Source organism: Chelonia mydas, chromosome 4 (assembly GCF_015237465.2).
Source record: "Chelonia mydas isolate rCheMyd1 chromosome 4, rCheMyd1.pri.v2, whole genome shotgun sequence".
Lineage (NCBI taxonomy): Eukaryota > Metazoa > Chordata > Testudines > Cheloniidae > Chelonia > Chelonia mydas.
In genome coordinates this window covers 42,064,744-42,088,295 of record NC_057852.1, presented here as the reverse complement: position 1 = coordinate 42,088,295, position 23,552 = coordinate 42,064,744, and the positions used below count along the sequence as shown (strand labels likewise).

General features: G+C 41.7%; 1 protein-coding gene across 1 annotated transcript in view; it reads right to left on the bottom strand.

Moving 5' to 3' along the window:
* The window catches only part of FGF2 (fibroblast growth factor 2), a 65,608-nt gene that overhangs the window by 12,271 nt on the left and 29,785 nt on the right, over positions 1 to 23,552 (bottom strand). Inside the window, exon 2 of the mRNA XM_007056834.4 lies at positions 9,389 to 9,492. Coding sequence (XP_007056896.4) covers positions 9,389 to 9,492 — 104 coding nt within the window. The remainder of the gene's footprint in view (positions 1 to 9,388; positions 9,493 to 23,552) is intronic.

Here is a 23,552-nt window from a genome sequence, read left to right as displayed (position 1 = left end):
AGGGCCGGAGCCGGGCTCTAGGGCCCTGTGAGGGTCCCAGAGCCCAGGCTCCCAGCCTAAGCCTGCATGACTACACCACAATTAAATAGCCCCTTTGCCAGAGTCAGCTGGCACGAGCCAGACGTGGGTGTCTAATTGCAGTGTAGACACAACCTAAGTGATCACAGGTGGTCAGGATCTTGGTTTTGCATCTTATCCAAAAAGCAGACACCTCCACGAGCACCATTTCCACTCATACCATATTGAAGCACTGGTTGCAGAACTTCTCTTGAAATATCAATTTCATATCCTGCAATTCCAACTGGTGGTCTCCAATCAAAGTAATGACCAGACAACACTAAGTTTGGAAATTAGATAAGAGTACAGTCAGATGACGTGGTTGCCAGCCTTACAAATAGGCTGACTGGTTTAACATTCTGTCTGAAATAGAGGTCACTTAAGATGCAACATGATGGGAACTCGAAAGATACTGTGGTTAGAACAGCAATCTGGAGTCTCACCTGTTTCATCCCTGAGTGGGAGTTAACAATGTTAATGGAAGTTAGCAACATTATAAACCTTCCAATTTATAGGAAATACCAGTGTTTGTCATATTATAAATGTAAATGTCACCTATGAAGAGGAAAAATGGGTTTGTGCTTTTTCTTCTTTATGATGTAACAAGGTGGTCTGATTTTTTTTTTCTTTCAGACTTCTAAGTTTTTAATGTTAGGAATTCTGGTCTTGTCTATCCTGTAAAAACTATATATGACTAGCAAACTGATAAGATTATAACATGAGAGATTATGGAGGTGAAACTTCATTAATTGCAAGAGGAAGTGCTTTTCACTCAGACTGCTTAAAACTTTTGTTAACATCCAGTTTAACTATAAGGCCTAAGACAGGGATCAGCAACCTTTGGCACGTGGCACACCAGGGTAAGCCCCCTGGCGGGCCTGGCCACTTTGTTTACCTGCCGCGTCTGCAGGTTCAGCCGATCACAGCTCCCACTGGCTGCGGTTCACCGCCCCAGGCCAATGGGGGCTGCGGGAAGCGCCGTGGGATTCCGCCACTTCCCGCAGCCTCCATTGGCTTGGAACAGCGAACCACAGCCAGTGGGAGCTCTGATCGGCCGAACCTGCAAACTTAGCAGATAAACATACCAGACCGGACCGCCAGGGGGCTTACCCTGGCATGCCACGTGCCAAAGGTTGCTGATTCCTGGCCTAAGAAATGCTTAGGAGAAAAAGAGATCTGTTAAAAATCAACAACCCCTATTCCTGCACATAAAAGCTCACAATCCACACCTGAGACCTCCAGTGAGTTCCCCAGCAAAGCCAGATTTACCATTCCTGATACTTCTCAGGTAAAAACCTGCGGGGGAGGGACGGGGGGACGGGGACGACACACACAAACAAAACACCCGAAGAAGACTTTCAAGCCAAAAAGAATTTTAGAAAGACAAAAAAATTTAAGAGAATTTATATAGTCACTACTGCACATCAAGCTGTGGTGTAGATTTGCAGCACTCTAGCCCACCATGAACTAAATAATTAGATAGACTAGCTCTTATTTGTGAAGGGTGCCAGATGGACAGCTTCGGAAACTCAAGTTCTCTGTTTATCCACAAAAAAGCTTGCACTGCTGCTATCTTTTGTATACTGTCCTGCAAATGTAGTTCTACTCTGACTTGGAGGGACCGCCTCAAGGGAAGAGAGGGTGATGCACTCAATATTATCAATTCACTCTTCATCCTTCCTTCTGAGTGGCATGTAGGATGTGGACACCTGTCCAATAGGAATGGGATTCTGACCACTGACTCACTTCACAGGCCACTGTACAACCATTAGATGACAGTGTCTTTATTATATTGATCAGGGCTAGATTCAACATGGTGATCTAGAGGTGAAAGACTCCACTGTCCATTTCTAATACTTAAGCTATACAGTCCCTCTATAAAAGAGCAAACAGTGAAAATAATTCTGGGGAATATTCTACAACCCTAATGTTAAGTGGCACTCATTCACATGAGTAATTCCACTGAAGCTGATCGAACTACTCGTGTGAGTGACTGCCACTCAGCCTGAATAAGGATTGTAGAATCTGGCCATCTGTGAGTAAATGTTTTGTCTACTACCAAACTGAGTTCTCAAGCCAGAAGAAGTCTAAACCACTAAATAAAAACATGGAAAGTGGCAACATTAACAGTATTGGCTGTAGTTAAACTGGTTCAACAGTCTGTTTTGCAGCACCCCACACAGTAGCCAAACCATAGCTTCTACTGAAATAGTCATGATTCACTGAATACAGAACTGACTGAAGGTAAGAGTAACATCCTGTCAAAAATTCTTCCACTGTAGACTGCATTGCCTGCCACCACTGATTGATTCACTTAGAGAAAACTACACCCACCTTAAAGATAACAAATTCAGTCTGAACTAATTTGAAATCCTAGACCATTCATATTAAGAATTAAAAGTTGCATTAAAAACTAAAGTTCAATGTGATGTCTGTTAGACTATAAACTGGTTAAAAGTGGAAGGTTAACCTGCGACAGTAGCTATTGGAGTCAGGGGATACTGACCTACTCATGTGATAACAGGTCATGGTTACAAAAAACAAATGCCATTATGTGACTGGGGCCAGGAAATATAAGATTAGTCTCTTACCAGCACTCTTTGGGTCACAGCCCTATTACTAGGTGTTAGAAGAAAACACTTATTGTTTGACAAAGTAAATATGTCTTGGGAAATGGAAGAGCGAATCCGTCAGATAGATCGAGACAGCAGTGCAGCACTTCCAAGTTTCCTGAAGACAAGCATGATTGGAAAGAAACCCGAGAGGTTGAACTCCTGAGCATTGCTACCGGAAGCATGCTCAGAGACACTGGAGATCTTAACATTTCCACTAGAATATACTGAAAGGGGGTGCAAACTGCAAGCCAGTCATTCAGAAATTTGAAGGATATTCTGATCAATGCAAGAATGTCACTAGGTTATAAGGGTTTTCTTTCCAAGACAACAGCCAGGTGAGACCATTGACCATTATGTTTCAGACCTACATGACAAAGCTAAGTCACATGATTATGCCCAGTTAACAGATGGCCTAATTAGACAAATTATTTGAAGTAAAACTGATAAGAGCAGGTCAAAAAATAGAATTCTCATCCCATAGTAAATTGAGATTTTGAAGTTTCATCTTTCATCAAATCAGGAGGAAAAGTAAAAATCTCAAATGACTGAAAGAAAATATTCCAAAATGTTAATTTTTTTATGAAATTGAATGTTTAGTTTAGGCTATTATTTTGATATTACAATACCAAAGTTGAAATGAAGTATTTTAACCTTATTATAATGCACCATTTTGATAATTGCTGATCAAATTTTGATTAACTTGATTTTTTCAAAACAGCATTTTCTTATGGGAAAACGTTCCATCAAAATTTTTTGAACCAGCTCTTCTGATTACTGATCACTGCAGGAAGGGACAGAGCTAGTGAAAACGGTGTTTCCCAAATTAATCTGTTAACAATTACAGAAATCAGAAGTTCATCTACTTAAAACTTCATACCAAGCTATAAAGAAAAATACATCACTGCACAATTCAGGAGTTCAGCCCAAGAGGTGCAGTGTCAGACATGCAATAAGCCATTTTGCAAAAGAAGCTACTTTGTATTTCTTTGTCATTTATGCTAAGACAAGATACACTTATGAACATCTACTCAGAGCAAGTAAAAGCTCTGGATGAAGTTAATTCAGAATGAGTTTTTGGTTGAGTCAATAAATTTTACAAAGAGGTTCTATAACTAATTGATGTGCGATATCTGGAAATAAAACCAAAAGTGAGTATCAAAAGAGATACTGGAGCTTATCAATGTAAATCACAACAGATATGCAAAATGATTACAGATCACCAGATGTTAAAATAAAAATCAACACTTGTTTTGTAGAGTCGGTGAAAGGATGCTGGCAGGTCTGTGTAAGGACAGATACCAAAATAGCATGAAATACTGAAAAAGAAAAGTTCAGTATGTACTTGGGTTGAAGAGAAATCTATATATGCTGATGGTCAAATGAGTGTATAACTGTCTGGTCTACAGAATGCAAAAGATACTCTTAAAAGAATTTGATGAAGTGGTGGATGGACTGGAATGGCGTAAATATAATATAATGCAGGGGTGGCCAACCTGAGCCTGAGAAGGAGTCAGAATTTACCAATGTACATTGCCAAAGAGCCACATTAATATGTCAGCAGCCCGCCCCGCTCTCAGCACCTCCCACCCACCAGCAGCCCCAATCAGCACCTCCCCCTCCCCACCCCTCCCCACACCTGTAGCTCCAGCCCCGGAGTCGGTGCCTATACAAGGAGCCACATATTAACTTCTGAGATGCATGCGGCTCTGGAGCCACAGGTTGGCCACGGCTGATATAATGTAATACTTATACAATAATTGTAATTGCAATAATTCTTATAGATTCCAGTGTGCTCCAAAATCTGTTTACAATCCAGTGTCTTATTAGCACTGAAAAATAAAGTAAAAGCTGAATTGGCCCAAATGCTAAAATTGGGTGTTTTACTTTCAGTAATATCACTCAATATAGACTCATACTGACAGGGATAACAGTATGGTTTTATTACAGTGATCAAAGTAATGGATTTCTTTGGGTCAAAAAGATCTCAATTATGTCATCAAATGAGAGCACTGCCTCATGGCAGATATTGAGAAGGGCTTGTCTAGACTTCAAAATGCATGAGTATTTTCAGGTCTGAATGCAAGTCAAAGGGTTTGGCAGGTCCAACTCATGGCTGAAAGTGCAAAACTCTATGCCGTCTGTTCCCCTTCTGGTAGATCGATCTTTAAGTGATTTCCCTTTTGCATTGCCTCAGCAGCAAAGTATCTAGTCCCAGACCTCGGAGGATCTGAATGGAGAAGAAATAATACTGGATTACTGTCATAAAGTGACCTTGCCTGGAGCACCCACCAGTGGCAGAACAGGGCATCTCAGTTTCCCTCCTTCAGAGTCTCCAGTTACGCTGTGCAAGTTTTCTTGCCTCAATAACGCCTCTTCTTGGGGTTGGTTTATTTGAACATCCTAGTCCATGAGTGCCAAAATACAGTCTACCACACTCCAGCATCTTCCACCGTCACTGGGCTCTGTTGGTTCTCTCCTGTCTTACCAGGACAGCCACTCCATTCCACCCAGCTGGAGTGGAACTCAGCTCATCCCAGCAGGCACCCCCACAGCCTTTCTGCCAGGAGTTCACCCTCACCAGGGAAGAATCCCTCACTCCCCCTGGCCCTGAGCCCTCTTCCCACCCTCCGGCTCCAGCTCTCCAGTTGGAAGATGTCAGTGGGTAAGCCCCTCCACTGCTCCCCTAGCCTCAGCTCTCCAGCTTAGAAGTCAGCAGGCAACTCCCTCTGCTGCTCTCTGGCCTTCAGCTCTCTAGTCTTGGTTCTCTGGCTCGAAGAAGTCATCCAGGAAATCCATCTTGCTGCTCTCCTACCTTCAGCCTTCTCCCAGACGCCACCTACAGCTTCCCCTCTGGGACCTCTCAGTCTCTTGGTGGTTCTCATCTGTGGATCTCTCACTGGCCCCTTTTCTTGGCTGACCGAGGCAGTTTCTACCTGCTCTTTTCCTGATTGACCCTACCACTGTCTCAGTCTCTCCCCCTAGGGCCCAGCTTCCCACTTTTAAGCCCAATTATGATGCCACTGATAAATCACAAAGCCACTGGCCCTGCTCCCTCTTAAAGGGACAATAAACTGTTGATTTTGGATGAAAGTGAACAATGTAATGAGAGACACTAATTATCTGTAATGTGCCAAAGAATAAAAACCTAAACAGAAACAAATACCAGTTTGGGCTGAATGAGATTAATCGTATCAGACATTCCAAATGACCAAGGAGATTAACCAGGTCAAAGAAATGTTAAGGGCAGCTGTACTAACGGAAAGACTGCAAAACAAAGAAGCCTTCAAAATTTGAGGGAATGTTAATTAGGGATAAATTTCCTTTAAAATGTCACAATAAAATGTTTGATTCAGAATGCAGCTTAAGGTAAACAGAGAACACCATTTAAGACTTTTAAAAGACATTTTGAGGAATTAAACAAAGGTATCCAGAAGCAACCATACTGAAATATTTGAGATTAACAACCTAACGTTTCAGATTATGCAAATTCATGTTGATTGGGAGCAGTTCTTCTGCAAGATGACAGTCCAGCAGTACACTCTTCCAAAGCAATTGTTTTCAGTTCTTAACAATTTCTTAAATGTTTATGGGCAGAAATCAGTAGCAATATACATAGGTGACAAACTCTTAGAAGCCATATTACAGAAACATCATTGGAAACACTGCACCTATGAGTCAGAAAAAGCATGAAATTGAGAGTACTCATTAAAAGAGAAATAGTGGTTAGGTTTAAAAAAAAAATCTTATAATGGACTATTTTCAAGAGCTCCTATAAACAGAAAAAGTAAGGAGCTGCAGGATGAGGCATTACACAACTATTTAAATATTATCCATTTCCAGAAAAAAACAAAAAACAACCTTTCACGGGCTCAGATGAGAAACACAAAATGACCCAACTTTGCCAGAATTTGAGAAAGAATTCTAGATGAGTGGACAACAGGAAAAAGCAGACTTCTCCAAGGATAACATCTTACTGGAACTATCAAGATGCAATTGCAATATGATGGGACTCTATGCAAAGAACATCATGTAACACAATCATGCAGTATGACATTGGAAATGCTAAGTGTAACCTATCTAGGCACTGAGAAGTTTAAGGACAGGGCTGAGGAGGTCCTATTTTGGCAAGGCAAGAATGTTGCCAATGAAGTATCCAAATGTGAAATTTGCAGTTAGTTTCTTGCAAAAGAACCAAAGTCACATGATGAAATTTCTGATTGCTCTTGGTGCAAGAATGGCTTAGATCTATTTGAATTAATTGGGAAAGATTATCTTTCCGAAGACAACTCCTTGCATTTTCTTCAACTGAGCTGTTGCACACCACAGGTTAATGACAGTGTTACTTGACAAAACAGTTTGTTCACCTTATTGCCAACATCCAATAAGCATAAGTTAAAAAAAAAAAACTGCAACACCAACCACAAAAACCACACACAAATGTAAGCCAAAGCAGGAGAAAAGAAAAATTATGAAAAGAATGCCAATGGTTAATTCCACTGCAAATGGTTGAAAAAAAGATTAAATAAAAAAAGTGGCTACAAACACAACTTTACCATACACACCAAAGCTATGTGTCATAGGTCCATCTTCTAGGAGGAAAAGAAGATATCAAAACAAAACCAAGGACAATATTGGGTCTCTATTTCTTGAGGGCATCCAGAAAGTTAGTGGCAAAATTAAACACATGCCCACCTAATCAATGACAACAGAAAACACCAGCAACCCCCAACACAGGCTCTAGGGCAGGGATCCATGTAATTGCATTGCAAAAGGAATGGTTCAGAGAATAAGAAATAGTTGTATGATCAGAAAGCCATTGAGGTTCACAGATTATAGCTAGCGTCAGATGTCTCGTATCCTGACTTTCCTCCTCTGACGTTTCTGCATATTTTATTGATTGGCTCTAGCAGTTTGTGGCTGTTTCTTGGTTGATGTTTTGTATTTACACTTGATTTTTTGTTAAAGGAAAAAATGTAACAGACATTAATTCCTGCTATGTCATAAAAACACAGCCTTTTGTAACCCTAATAAGTCATGTGACTGAGGCCAGGAAATATATTTGTCTTTTTCAGGACCTGTCTACACAGATAAGTTTACAGCATTGCTATACCTCCTCCTGTGAACACGCTTTCCAGAATATGAATGTCCACACAGGAAGTTAATTATATCCGTATAATTATACCAGTACAGTCATACTGGTAAACCTCCCCATGTAGACACCACCTTACAAACAATCCCTTGCATCATCTCCCTTTTGTTTGCATGACCTTACAGACAGCACTGCTGAAGACTTTCTAGGAAAACAAGGGCCAGATTCAGCCCACACACTACTCCCTTCCTGCTGCTCATCTGGTGTAAAGAGACCATTAAAAATTACTTAAAAAGGACAACTGTGGATCTGTCCTGGTATGGAGAGTCTGCTGGGGGCAGAAGAGGGTGTGTACCAGACTGTGCTGTGCTCTAGTGAATCCTGCTGGTACAACAGTCCCTTGGGATTGCTACAAACCTATATCAATTAGAGGTTCCCTGAGGCTGCTCTAAATTATGGGGAGGCAGGAGGAAAGGAGGCTGAACTGGGTCTCAACTGCCTTGAGGATTAGAAGAACAGAAAATAGTTTTAACCCTCCTCTTGTATTCTTCACTAATTGGAGCTCAGCTGAAAGTTAGGAACTAATCCAATAAGTCTTTAGCTAAGAAGAATTTCATGGAATATTTACACCTCTGTGTTCCAGAATAACCAAAGTACTAGAGAGTCACTTAAAAGCTGGTAGAGAACTTCTGGAAGGAAATATTATGGTGATATAATGGCTGGTCACTAATGTTGGGTGTTTGGATTAAATGGATCTATATGAAAAATGTATAGGTAAAGACACCAAAAGTTTACACTTAAATCTGATAAAACCTCAGACCATAGACATTATGTGTGTTGTAAGTAAAATGAAAATGGTCCCAACACTGTAGGTCCCGAAACAGAATTGAAAACATCTTTTATAGGTTGATGTTAAAGTATAATTTATGCCAAATGTATTGACTTATAAGGTTTATAGTAATGCTGCTACTACCCAGTATATAGGCGCGCTGAGAGCTTGAAAACCAGTTAATTTTTTAAAAAGTTAAGTAGTTTCAGGTGCTCCACCTGCTCTTTGACTCTACCTACTAATTGTTGTAGTTTTACACACATTTTCAAAAATGTCTCTCCTAGTTTTCCAGTCTGGATAAATTCTCACAAAACAAGAGAAACTGACTCATTATAAAGACAGAACTATGAAAGACCACTGTCAAAAAATACAAATTCAAGCAAACTTGGGGGGAGAGGTGGGGAGGGGGGACAAAAAAAAACCCCAAACCACAGTTTTCACCCATCTAATTGCTTTCAGTTACATTTAAGATTACTGTAACAATGGTAGTAATTTCATTTTTGGAAATAAGTGGGATTTTTTTAAAATCAACTGATTCCCTTTAAACAAAATCACTAACTTTTCTCTTGGCCTTACGCCCTCTGCAGGCAAGAGCCAGTATGGTGTGCCTCTGCTGCCGAGGAGTGGGGAAGGATGCCTCTTTCCAGTGCCGAGCCCCATTATTCAGGCTGGTTGCTGCAGGCACAATTTGGCCATAAACAATTCAATGTGACTGGGTACTTGAGTAACTCATGTCTCCAACATCAGCTGCTAAACATGAAAGAAGGTGAAGTGAAGAAAGAACCTAGCGTTGCTTACCAATGCCAATAATCTGCCGTCCTCCTTCATAGCAAGGAAACGATTTGCACATACGCCTTTGATTGACACCACTCCTCTTTCTTCTGCCTGAAGTTGCAATTTGACTAGGAACAAAAAGATAAAGTCAGTTCTCAAAGCCATTGCTGTTTCAACATCTAACGAAGATTAAGCTGGACAAAGACCTGGATGTAGCTGTGACATTGCTCTACATATGCTTTATGAAAATATGCTTATGAATGACTAAGTATGCTTTATGCAAAAGATCTCTTGTAAGGTAGCATTACAAAGCTTATAATCTACTGAGTGTATTAATCCTATTTGTATGCATGTATCATTCTTGTATCTGAAGCTAGAAATATCAAGTATAACTGAGGTCCTATTGTAATTATGCAAAGTAGGGGCCATTAATGGTGGTTTAGAATCTTGATGACTCCCATTGACTAGGACAATTGGTTGTGGGTGGTTTATTTACCTGCAAGCCTTCCTGTGTACATGTGAGCCAGCCCGTCGGTAATGAAGTATGAGGTCTTACAGAGACATGTGACCATGTCACCTGATGATGAAATCCATCTTAAATCTGATACTTTTCCATTTAGAAGGATGGGTGAGGACCCAGAGAGACAAAAGATTCCCGCTTTGTGCCAAAGCTAAAAAAGGGGGTGGAGCAGAACAAAGGTGGCTGCCAGTCATGAGAGAGCCCCTGTTTTCCACCTAAGATGTCTGCTGGAACTAACAAGGTCTGTACCAGGGGAAAGGACTAGGCCCAGACAAGAAAGGCATCTAGTCTGTGAAAGAAGCTTATTGGAACATCTCGGAGGGCGAGATATTACCTGTAATCAGTTTCTTAATGTATTAGGCTTAGACTTGCGTGTTTTTGCTTGTTTTGCTTGGTAACTTACTTTCTTGTCTGTTATTACTGGAAACTACTTAAATCCTACTTTTTATACTTAATAAAATCATTTTTCTTTATTAATGAACCCAGAGTAAGTAATTAATACCTGGGGAAGCAAACAGCTGTGCGTGTCTCTCTATCAGTGTTACAGAGGGTGGACAATTTATGAGTTTACTCTGTATAAGCTTTATGCATGAAAAACAGACTCAGAAGTAACTTCAGCACATCAGGTGACTGTCCCAAGGGGGTCTCTGTGACCAAACCCATCACAGTGGCATAGTTGAGCCGATTGCTTTGAGACACTGGTAGTGATTTTAAGTGAGTTTTGAGTGTGGTGGCCGGAGAACAGACAAAGTAGCCACTGGTTTGCTATTTTCGGGTATTAATACCCCCAGGTATCAATCACTCTGGGTTCATTAACAAACAAAAGTGATTTTATTAAGTATAAAAAGTAGGATTTAAGTAGTTTCAAGTAATAAAACAAACAGAAGAAAGTAAGTCACCAAGCAAAATAAAGTGAAAACACGCAAATCTAAGCCTAATTGATTAAGAAACTGATTACAGGTAATAGCTCACCCTCCAAGATGTTCCAATAAGCTTCTTTCACAGACTAGACTCCTTTCTAGTCTTGGCCCAATCCTTATTCACATTCATAAACATATTTTCATAAAGCATATGGAGAGCAATGTCACAGTAGCATATTACAGGAAGATTAGACGTGGAAAAATTAATTTTCTGACTCAAGAATCTAATAAGGAAAATGCACAACACAACACAAATTAAATAGTTATCACCAGACTTGCACTATAACCCTATAAAGGGATCTTGCATACCTATTATGTATACATATGCTTCTATGTGTAAGTCAGAATCAGCACAAATTCCTAAAAAACGGGAACATTTATGGTGGTTGTATTGGGGAAGTCATAGTTAAGGTTGAGAGGACATTCACATTTAAAGTAGGACAGAAGTCCCTTTGTTTCACACTTTAATGATTGAATTTAGTCTCAAAGTTCAGCACAGTAAACTACTCATACGATGTGAATTTCTATGTAATTTGTTTAAGTAAAATGTTTACTAACATTTCAAAGTCAATATTTTCTACACTTTACTTGTAAGGAAGTATCTACATTCAGTCTAGATTGTTGGATATAAGACATTAGACTTTTGTGCATTAAAGGCATGAATCTGCACCACTGTTCCCTCTAAGCTGCGCGCGCGCGCACAAATCCTAAACCCCGCACACACAGCGAAACACTGCACGCACAAAAATTTGCACAGAAGAAATGTTTTGTGCACACGGCCTGTCATCTTAAGATCATTTATTATTTGTATTACAATAGTAGCCAGGGGGTTCATTATGTTATACAGACATAGTAAGAGACAGTCCTGCATCAAAGCCCTAGGACACAGCTGGGAATAAGATGGACACATTGAGCCACACTGTATTGCAAAACATTGTTAATAAAAGTTTCTAGTTTTCCTCAGAAGCATCCTGCAGCAGGGAGACCTGACCGAGCCACCAGCCACTGGGAAGGCGGAAAAAGCTAGAAGGAACTTCAGCAGGCAGGGTAGTCCCCGGTGCCAGTGACTCACTGATCTTACGTGCCTCCCTCACACACACCCCCACCCCCCAGCTGTAAGCAAGCTGAAGTATCCATTGTAACCAATCTGTGGCTCTTAGCAGGAAGATGGAATTGATACTATACAGAAACAAAACTAACCAGATGACTAGATTCATCTTGAGAATAGATTATTGAACAGGCCAGATCCTCAGCTGATGTAAATTGGGATAGGACCACTGAACTACACCAATCTACACTATTGGAGGCTCTAGTCCAAAATGTTCAAGTGTTGCTTAACTGTTCTAAGTAGTTTACGTATTCCACTATCTTGTTCGGTGTAATATTTAAATAGTTTACTGTGAGGAACATTTGACTTGTACCCTTTAAGTAACCTACAGTAAAGAATAAAACAGTTCTAAGGGACTAGATACTACTTAAAATTAGGCAATGTTTCTTTTACAAAAAGAAAAGGAGTACTTGTGGCACCTTAGAGACTAACCAATTTATTTGAGCATAAGCTTTCGTGAGCTACAGCTCACTTCATCTGATGCAACAGATGAAGTGAGCTGTAGCTCACGAAAGCTTATGCTCAAATAAATTGGTTAGTCTCTAAGGTGCCACAAGTACTCCTTTTCTTTTTGCAAATACAGACTAACACAGCTGCTACTCTGAAACCTTTCTTTTACAGTTTTTTTCCTGTGAGGAAGGGGAATGGAACTTATGGACTATTTTTATGTATTCTTTACTGCAATCCAAAGGGATTTTTCTTTTGAGATTTCTCTTTAGCAAGCCACCACAGACAGACATGTACAGTTAAGAGATTTTAAAAATCTGTGGACACTTTCCATGTAGTACAGAAACCTGTTTAGTCATAAACAGGCATCTGAAATGTTTAATAATGGAATGATTATTAGAGTGTCAAAATTACAATTCCCATTTAAGCCAATTAAACCAAAACTGTGCTTGTAAATAGCTTCAGAAATCTGCAGTACCGCTGGGTGAGGTGAAAGTGTGGAGAGTAACCGTGTTGGGGAAGCATTCACCATACACTTAATGAGATTATCTAGATACAGCTGTGTGAATTGGGTATGAAGAGTAATATTACATCTGGCAAGGGCTCATTAGGCTTCCTAGTGTCTTTCAGAAAGAAGTTATAGGGGCACTGTCAAATTAAATATGCACCAAAGTTTAAATTGTGAAAATCAGTTTTTTAAAAAAACTGAAGACCCGTACAATTGTTTCCACAATTAAAAAATAGTGAAAAGTGTTGTTTTAAACAAACATCCCCATGCAGTATTTCAAAACTACTGCAGCATTAAGAGCCCCAAAGAGAAACTGACCTCACTGATTTTCATTGTCCATGCTGAGAAATACAAAGCAAACAGAGCCAAAATGTTGACAATCTGAATTTTTAAAGGTTTCACTTTTAATATTTTATGAGGCTGTTAGTAAAATGGATAATGCAATGTTTTTCTTTGCCATTTATGCCATAAGTGAAGTGCAGTGGTTGAGTGATTAAGGCACTTGACTATGCTCCTGAAGAATGTGGACTTAAGTCTTGCTCAACTCATGCTGAAAGGCCACATCCAGCTCACCCAGCTGCAAAATGGGTACCTGGTCCACTGGGTTAGGGCAGTCAAAGATGGTTGGACATGATGCTGGCCACAGCACTCTTGCATACCATTGGCTAAGAAACTGATGTGCCTTAACTGTATCAACCCAATGAGCCATTGGCTCAGAGGAACTTTGACTTATGATGCAAGCTAACACAATCTTTTACTGAACTGAAGATTCCAAGACACACTGTGCTAATCTACACTTTTATGTATGCTTTATGTCCCAATACAATAATTTCAATAGGCTTCACATCTGGCGCTATACAAATGTATTATAAAAGTTGAGACAGTATTTGGAAAAGAAAAATATAAACTTTTTTAAAAGTCACATCACATCCTTAGCAGCAATTAGGATCTCATTGGTATTGAGTTTCAGTCAGCTAGCCTTCAACATTAAAAACATGTAAGAACCATGCAAATCAAATCACATCAAACCTTAATTTCAAAATATTGAGAGAACACGTGCAGAGGAAATTCTGACAGTAATGTCTGGATCAAGAGCTTACTGAGGTGTTTGTGTGTCTATGCGCTTAACAAAAAAAGTTAAGGGTTAGAGGTGGGGAATTTAAACCCCTTTGAAAGTCAAAAGGTCACAGTCAAATAGTTTTAGATACACAAATCAGACCACATGGAAGAGACTGTAGCTGTATGAAATTCTCAGGGTAAGCGTACAGGATTGCCAAGTTAGGCCAAAAACAATTGACCACTTTAAATGGAAAATTAAGTAAATTCTGTCGAGAAATGGAAGTAATCTAACCCATCTCCCATGAGAAGTAAAAATAATTAATTGCATTCTGTACCTAACATTCTGGTTACACCAGAGGTGGGCAAACTACGGCCCATGGGCCACATCCGGCCCGTGGGACCGTCCTACCCAGCCCCTTAGCTCCCGGCCAGGGCAGCTAGTCCCCGGCCCCTCCTCCACTGTCCCCCTTTCCCTGCAGCCACACGGGCAGCGCGGATTGCACCAGCCCACCTCCTAGGCTTTCCAATAAGCCTGTCCTGCTGCTCTAAGCAGCATGGTAAGGGGGCGGGGGTGTGGATAGGAGTCAGGGGACAAGGAGAGGGGGTGGGCGGTCAGGGGCGGGGGTGGTCAGGGGACAAGGAGCAGGGGGGGTTGGATGGGTCGGAGGTTCTAGGGGGGCAGGGGCCAGGCTGTTTGCAGAGGCACAGCCTTCCCTACCCGGCCCTCCATACCGTTTTGCAGCCCCGATATGGCTCTGTGGCCAAAAAGTTTGCCCACCCCTGGTTAGACAGTTATTGGTGACCTGCACTATAAGGAAGAGTAAAATATTAACTAATTCTTTTATATTTAACTATGGAAATGTTAAATTTGGTCCTAGTATCCATGTAAATTTGTTTCACAGTGCCACTTCTGCAAGAAAAGTCTTTGGAAATATAACCCTAAGGAAAGGTTTGTCAGACAGGCATGTGACATGACAGTAAAGAGTTATCCTCTAAAGATGCATTTATCTGCAGTTGTGGCAAGAAACATTTATTCTCAAAGTAAAGTATAGTAGTAGGATAGTTTTAAACAAAAAACAGATCAACCAAACATAAAATGGGGGACTAAACTGCATGTTTCCACACATTGCTCTGGCACTCTCCTGAATGGGATTCCCCCCACCTTGTGGAGTGAGAAAGTATTTCACTCTCCATGTTCATAAATTCTTGGCATGGTCTTCAATTTATACAATGAATGCCAAGTGCAAAGGCATGACAAAAATCAGTAGGCACCTAACATTGACAGAAAACTAAGCACCCCATGTGAACGTCTCAAAGATGAGAACTAGATCATCAGGCTGTCTTAGTTTTATTATATACCAATATAATAGTCTGCATACGTGGTCTACAAAAAATAGGACTGGATACATTAGTCACTACTAATGATCTTTGCAAACTAAAACAATATCACACCAGTAAAACTAAAGCTATAGGTTTGCTAAGCTAAAATCCTGCATGGGTTAGGAAACAATACCCCTTATGCCACAGCACTGTAACTAAAGGCCAGCTGCAACACACAAGGATTTCATCTTCCTCTAGAGCGCCAGCAGTATAGGAATAAAACCTTAATCAACCAATGATCTGACCTTGACAAGTACTGTATATCTGTGCATCAAAATGTTAAATAAAATGCATAGGAGCATACACAATAAAGCACATATGGCTCCTAATGCAGCTTGAGGAACATAAGCAGTGTTATTAATAGACAGTCTTTCCACAATGAGGATTAAGAACATAAAAGACTGCCTTGTCAGATTACAGCAATGGTCCACTTAGTCCAGTATATTTAATACTGTATCCTTCCATGAGCCAAATGTTCCCACTGGGAAAAAAAAAACAGCCAAAAATAAGCCATAGGCCTGACAATTCATGTATGTAATTTTATGCCAGGATGGAATTTTTCTGGGAAGTAACAGGCAAAATGGATTAGGCCTTTGGGAGACAAAAGCATTATGCATAAGTAAAAATGGAGGAAGAATGGTGCTGTTAGAGCACCTACCTGAATCTCAGGAGACAGGTTCAATTCCCTATTCTGCCACAAACTTTTTGTGGGGTAATGGGGGCTACACACAGAAAATCTGAGCATTTCCCCCAATCTTTTTAGATTCAGCACAACTACAGAAGAGTTTGGCATAGAAACTCCACATTTTCTACAGTCTGTGTGAAACTTGTGCCTTTGACTAGTTAGCGTCCGAATAGCTGACAGAATTGTTTGGTTATTAAAAGCAATTTATATGTACAATATGGGCTCTGCCAAACCAAGTACAAGCTGCACTGGAGCTTTGTAGAGAAAAAGAATAAGAACTTGGGTCATTCTAAAAAGATATATGTACACTGCACACTTCTTTCAGCAGCATGTAACATACATACATGTGTATCCTCTCAACATGGGTATAAACAACAGTATAGCCAGTGAGGCTCAGCTTAGGCAAGTAGAATCAAGACATGCCTCAATCGTCTATGCACGTACATGAGTATATACCCTATACCAGAGGTGGGCAAACTACGGCCCGTGGGCCACATCCGGCCTGCGGACCGTCCTGCCCGGCCCCTGAGCTCTTGGCTGGAGAGGCTAGCCCCCGGGCTCTCCCCTGCTGTCCCTCCTCCCCCACAGCCATGCCACTGCGTGGGCAGCACTCTGGGCAGCAGGGCTGCGTGCTCCTGCAGCACAGAGCGGCAGCATGTCTAGCTCTGGCTGGGCGGTGCAGCTGCCAGACATGCTGCTCTGAGCAGCATGATAAGGGGGTGGGCAGCTGGGTAAGGGGCAGGGGGCAGTTGGATGGGGCAGAGGCTCGGGGGGGGGAGGGGCAGGGGTTCTGGGAGGGGGTGGTCAGCGGACAAGGAGCAGGGGGGGCAGTCGGGGGCAGGGGCCAGACTGTTTGTGGAGGCACAGCCTTCCCTACCCAGCCCTCCCATACAGTTTCGCACCCCCTGGGCCAAAAAGTTTCCCACCCATGCCCTATATGCTCTCTACCTCACCCAAGCAGTGGCTCTTCCCCACCCCACCCATACTGCTATTTTTAGGCACAGTGTTCTGCTGCTAGAGCCTTTCCCCGCCACAGGAAAAGACTTCTGTGGAAGAGAAAGGCTCTGGCATGCGGGAGGCAGAGGAGAAAGGCTCAGGCAGCTCTCTACTGCAGGAAAAGACTCCAGCAACAGGAAGACAGCAAGGAAAAACTCCACCAGCTCCCTGTTGCTGGAGCCTTTCCTTGTAGCAGGGAAAGGCTCTAGCAAGAGGATTTTCCAGCTGCTTCCCTGCTGCCAGAGCCTTTCCTCACCATAGTGAAAGGCTCCAGCTCCCTGCTGCCACTGAAGCATTTCCCGGCTGCCAGAGTCTTTCACTGACATGGTGTAGTTACACAAGCAGCGTGGATGAGGCCTGCTTTTCACTGCACGGTGTCGCTACGCATATCCCACACACGGCTGCCAATGGTGTTTAATATAGACATAGCCATGAAGATACTGCCCAAGCTGCTTTATGCCTGGCAGCCTGGCTCTCAAATGCCCTGAGTAGATGTAGAAAGTGATTTACAGTGAACACCCACAAACAATTGTAAAGGAAAGACTTCTCAGCTTTTCTAATACAATTTATATATACATACCTCTCCCTGCCCCCCCCAAAAGCATTACTAATGATTTGCACCAGTGCAGAGCAGTCCTGGGCAGTTCTAAAAGCAAGACCATATCCTGCTCTTCCAAAATTTACCTGGCTAGATTTATTACTCACATATCTAAAAAGGGAAGTATTTGCTCTTAGGTACAAGTAGCAGCAAATTCAAGACTGTATAAAAACAGCTGGGATGTACCCATCTCATCAACTACTTATCTGTTACAATGCTGTTTTAATTGATGATGCTAGTGCTCCAATCACATCTGCCTCTGAGGTGAGGTGTATGTGACATGACAGTATCCTGGTTCACTTCATAATCTTCAGTATGCAGCACAGTAAAAACACCTGTAATTGTACACACCTGGATCTTTAACTTGGATTTACTAAAGCAGATTTAGCCATTTCATTAGCCAAATGAGGTTTTTTGCAGTTACTTATGGGAACTTTTCTAAGTCTCAATCTGTTTGTCATCCTCTTGACTTGAAAAATGCTTTCCACAAAGGGATCACTTACAAACCCTTTCTCCAGCGGCTAATTGAGGATGGAGTTTCAGATTTCCAGTGTGGCAATTCTACATCTTGCCAACAGAAAATCATGTGAGCAAAGTTACTTTTCTATAAAGATCCATGGCAACCTCTACAGCTAACTGCAACAGTCAAAATTTAGCTCTTAGAGGGATTGTCAAATGAATGGTGTTTGAAGTGTTCCAATAAGTGGGTAAAGCAAATCAAGGACAAAATAAAAGGAAGATGAGCTCCTTCCCAAATATGAAACCTTTGACTATTTGGATATTTGTGTTTTGACAAGATGATCTTTTGGGAGTAATGTATATTCTGAATAATACATTTACTAACATTTATACTAGATTAATAGCTAAAATATCTTACATTATTCTAAAGCTATAAAGTATTATAATACCCATTACTTGCAGGATAAAATTTGGTTTTAATGCCGCAGCATATTCCTAGCCCTTTCATAGAATCATAGGACTGGAAGAGGCCTCAAGATGTCTTCTAGTCTAGTCCCCTGCACTCCAAGCAGGACTAAGTATTAACTAGACCATCCTTACAGGTGTTTGTCTAACCTGCTCTTAAAAGTCTCCAATGGTGGAGATTCCACTACATTCCTAGGCAATTTATTCCAGTGCTTAGTCACCCTGAGAGTTAGGGCTTGTCTACACTAGACAGCTTACAGTGGCACCGATGCAGCTACACCACTTTAAGATCACTTGTGTAGCTGCTCTATGCCGACAGGAGAGAATTTTCCCTTCCCTTCCCTGCGGCAGCTTTGTTGGCATGAGAAACTCCCAAAAGTGGTAGTGTAGACATGGTCCTAGGAAACTTTTCCAAATGTCCAACTTAAACTGCCCTTGCTGCAATTTAAGCCCATTGCTTCTTCTCCTTAACCTCTGCGGATAGAACAATAATTTCTCTCCCTCCTTGTAACAGCCTTTTATGTCCCCCCTCAGTCTTCTCTTCTCCAGACTAAACAACCCCAATTTTTTTCTTCAATCTTCCCTCATAGGTCATGTTTTCTAGATCTGTAATCATTTTTGTGGATCTTCTCTGGACTTTCTCCAATTTGTCCCCATCTTTTCTGAAATGCGGTGCCCAGAACTGGACAAAATACTCCAGATGAGGTCTAATCAGCATGGAGTAGAGCAGAAGAATTAAGTCTCGTGTCTTGCTTACAACTCTCCTGCTAATACATCCCGGAACGAAGTTTGCTTTTTTCTGCGCAACAGTGTTAACCTGTCTGCTCATATTTCACTTGTGACCCACTATGACCCTCAGATCCCTTACTGCTGTACTCCTTCCTAGGCAGTCATTTCCCATTTTGTATGTGCACAACTGATTGTTCCTTCCTAAGTGGAGTACTTTGTATTTGTCCTTATTGAATTTTATCCTATTTACTTCAGACCATTCCTCCAGTTTGTTCAGATCATTTTGAATTTGAATCCTATCCTCCAAGAAATTGAAACCCCTCCCACTTTGTTTTTTCCACAAGCTTTAAGAGTATAATCTATGCCATTATCTAAATCATTGACGATTCCTTTTCTCTCTAATCAAAAACTTCTAAATCTTTGTACAGCAACACTAACAGTTACTGTTCCTAGGTGAATTTAACTATGAAAATTACTTCATGATCAGAGCACAGCAGGCTCCAAGCTTGGTTGCTAGACAACCCCACAAACTCAACTGGGTCCAATGAGCCTTCCTAATGAGCCTTCCTGATTGGGCAGGAGAACCTGCAGGTTGCAACTTGAGCCTTGCAGTGATAGCAGCACAGCAGGTGCTCAACGGTGTACCATGCCTGCCATTGCACTTATCCTGCTCTTGCCTCAAACCCTTGTTCCAGCCTTGTCTTCCTTCTTCTCCCATCCAGTCTCTGCCTCCCTGCCCAGCTCCCTATCCTGACTCCAGTTCCAACTTGGCTTCTTGACCCTGACTTTGGCTTACCCTTTGGCTTGGTGAGCGGATCTTGACTCTAGTTTTGATCTTTGATTTGGCTCCTCAACACTGATTGTAGCTTCACCCTCAGCCCACTACTTGACTCCTACATCTACACTTGCCAGTATGCCAAACTGCCACCACAACCACCAGACAAGATCTTGCTCCACTTGTTGGGTAGGCCATGCCCCAGCAGATTATAGTTTGAGCAACCCAAAGAGACCAGTCGTAGGAAGCACATGGGCTTAATGACATGGAGGTTCCTTCTAGAACTATCACAGTGGGAGCCCAGCTCACCCTTGTGGGCTTAGGGCTTTACAAGAACAGGAAGTTAGATATTAGTTGTGTTTTACCTTTTATTTTCTTGTAACCAAATTCTCTGACTTGTATGTCTCGATACTTGCAATCACTTACCATATTTCTTTCTGATAAAATAAACTTGTTTTATTGTTTTATCGAAACCAATGTGCTTGGAGTGAAGTGTTTGGAAACTACATTTGAGATAAAAGAAAATGATATGCACAAATCCTTTTAATAAAATGACAAACTTTATATGAGCTTTTGTTGTCCATGAGAATGCTGGATAGTATAAGATACACATTTCTGGAAGAAAGTCTGGGACTGGGAATTTGAATTACACTGCAGAGCAACACCAACAAGAGTGGCTAGCCATAGCACTCATACAGTATAGCTGGGAGTAATTTACATGTTAGAGGCTGTGAGACAGCAGACCCAGAGTGGTTGCTCTCACAGCGAAGCATGTAAAAGGCACTCAAGGCTGGAGAACTGAGGAGACACAGCGGTTCAACAGTCTAGATTATACCCTGGGTAATGTTACCCTTCCTTCTACAGCAAGGCCTCCACCTCCATAGGGATCACTTTTACCTTTCTGAAGGAGATCCCCAATTCTTGGATTTGGGTATGTGACACAATGCTGCCATTTCAGCCACCTTAAGACGAGGAATCTGGTATTTCTGGTGGCCAGCCTTACAAAAAAGATGTCAAGGACTGTTAGGACATATGATCTCTGCCCCCACACTAGAACACTGCACGAGACCAGTGGACCTTCTCCAGATCCTTCCCACACTGCCATGATCTTTGTCCACCTTTTGATGGACTTCCTTGTGGAGTTGTTCTGCTCCCAAGGCTATTCACTGGTCCTAACAGTTGTGGATCTCCTGACAAAAGTAGCCCATTTCATTCCCTGCCTTGCCCTTCCATTACCCTGTGAAACATGTCTCTTCTTGGAGCACATGTTCTGGTACCACAGCATGCCAGAACACATCATCATTTCTGATCAGGATGCCCAGTTAGTCTCCTGATTTGGCAGGAATTCCTCCATCTCAACGGCACCCACCCCACCCCCAGACTGATGGCCAGACCAAAAGAGTCAACCAGACACTGGAACATTACCTTTACTGTTTCATGAAATTTTCACCAACATGATTGGGTTCCCGATATGCCTAGTGGAATTCACTTCCAATAAGCAACCCACACCTTTATCCGGCAAAGCATGGTCTTTGCAAACTTTGGTTTTCATCCCCAGTTTCCTACTGAACTATAAGAAGGCCCCTCCATTCCGGCAGCCACAGCCTTGGTCCTCCATACCCAACAAACTAATCAGGAGTTATGGCATAATTTGGCAGCTGGCAAGAAGCTTACAAACACTATGTCAATCAACATCAACAAGTCACCCCAGACTTAAATGTAGATGATAGGTGTGGCTCTCCACCCAGAACTTGAAGCCAGCCTGTCCCTCTGTCACACTTGACCACAAGTACTTCGGCCCCTTTCATATCTCTCAGAAAATAAATCCAGTGACCTTCAAACTCTAACGCCTGAACTCCTTCAAGATGTCTACCTTCTCAAATCATTCATCAATGAACCCTTCCCTGGACAGATGGATCCACCCTTGATCACTATGGGTGGTGGTGGATAGGAAGAGTATGAGGTCCACCAAATCCTTAATTACAAGATGGGTCAGGCAAGTTCTACTACCTAGTAGACTGGAAGGGGATATGAGCCAGAGGAGCAATCCTTGGAGCTCAAAGTAAACATCCACACTCAATCCCGTTACAGGAATTTCACTAGCGACACCCCAACAAACCAGAACCAAGGGACCCTAGAAGGAGCCCTAGGGGAGGAGGCAGTATAAAGAAGCACAGCTAGCAACCCAGCAGGGCTAGATGACCCAGAAAGCTCAGCTTGGCCCAGTGAGCCTTCTCTAAACAGCCATAATGCTTCTTGATTGGGCAGGAGAGCCTTCTGCCTACTACTTGAGCGTTGCAGGACCACAGCAGTCTGTCAGTGTGTACAACACCCATAGCTGCACTTGCTCTGTTCCTGCCTCCAGCCCTTATTCCAGCCCTGACCCCTCTCTACTCCAATCTAGTCTTTCCTTCCTGTCCTGCTCCCAATCCTGACTCTGGTTCCAACCTTTGGCTAAGCTTCTCAACCCTGACTTCAGCTCACCCTTCAGCTTGGTGTCCTGGACTTGTCAACCCTGATTCCACCTTCACCCCCAGCCTGGTACCCAAGTCCTGGATCTGCAAACACTCACTACTCTGAACTGCCACCAAAGCCACCAGATAAGGTCCTGCTCCATCCACTGGGTACATCACCCATGCCTCTGTAGCTTACAGTCATGGTCACTCAAACCAAGTCCTCATACGGGTAGAAAATATATGATTTATAAAATTAGCTTTGTATTTTTTAAACCATTTTTACATAAATATTTTATATAGTTATTTAACTTTTTAAGGGCTTGTGTTAGCCATACTTAAGAATCAATTGACATCCACTGCATAATATTAGTCAGTTATGAAACACTTGGCATCAAGTCCCTTCAATCTAATGAGACAGTTTTGAAGCACACTGGTTATTTTATGCTTTGAAATTCTTTAAAATAATCCCCAACAGATGTCTGTAAATAGTAACATGACAAAATGTTAATGGTCCAATTTAAAGTTACAGAAAGAAAAAGAATTTAGAAACTGGTTCAAAACACCATATTTAATTCTTCATTATTACAGGGCACTTGGTAATGGGTTATCTCATGGGCCAAGATTTTCAAAATTAGCAATCAATTTAAACTAATTTGTCTAATATTCAAACATGCTGAGCACCCAACAGCTTCTACTGGCCTCAGTAGGAGTTGCTGGATGTTAACATATTTAGAAATAAAAAACAGGTGACTAACTTTAATCTCCTAATTTGAAAATATTGGCCTTCTTATGTACAAACTATGTAGCATCTACACATGTTAGAGAAGTACTGAATTTCAGTTTCAACCCTGAATTTTTGGAGAGCTGTACAATACCAAATCCTGTGAGAGTGTAATGAGAGCCCTTGCATGAGTAAGGTAGACAGGATCAGAGCTGGTTCTCAGTGAGGGCTAGTTGGGTGGTTGTCTTGTAACCACAGAACTTGACCAAACTAAACAGCAGCCATTTTAGGTGTATTTAGTCACCCCTGATTAAAAGCAGATCACTACATAACTAGAAATAATTATCAGGACTCTCATAGGC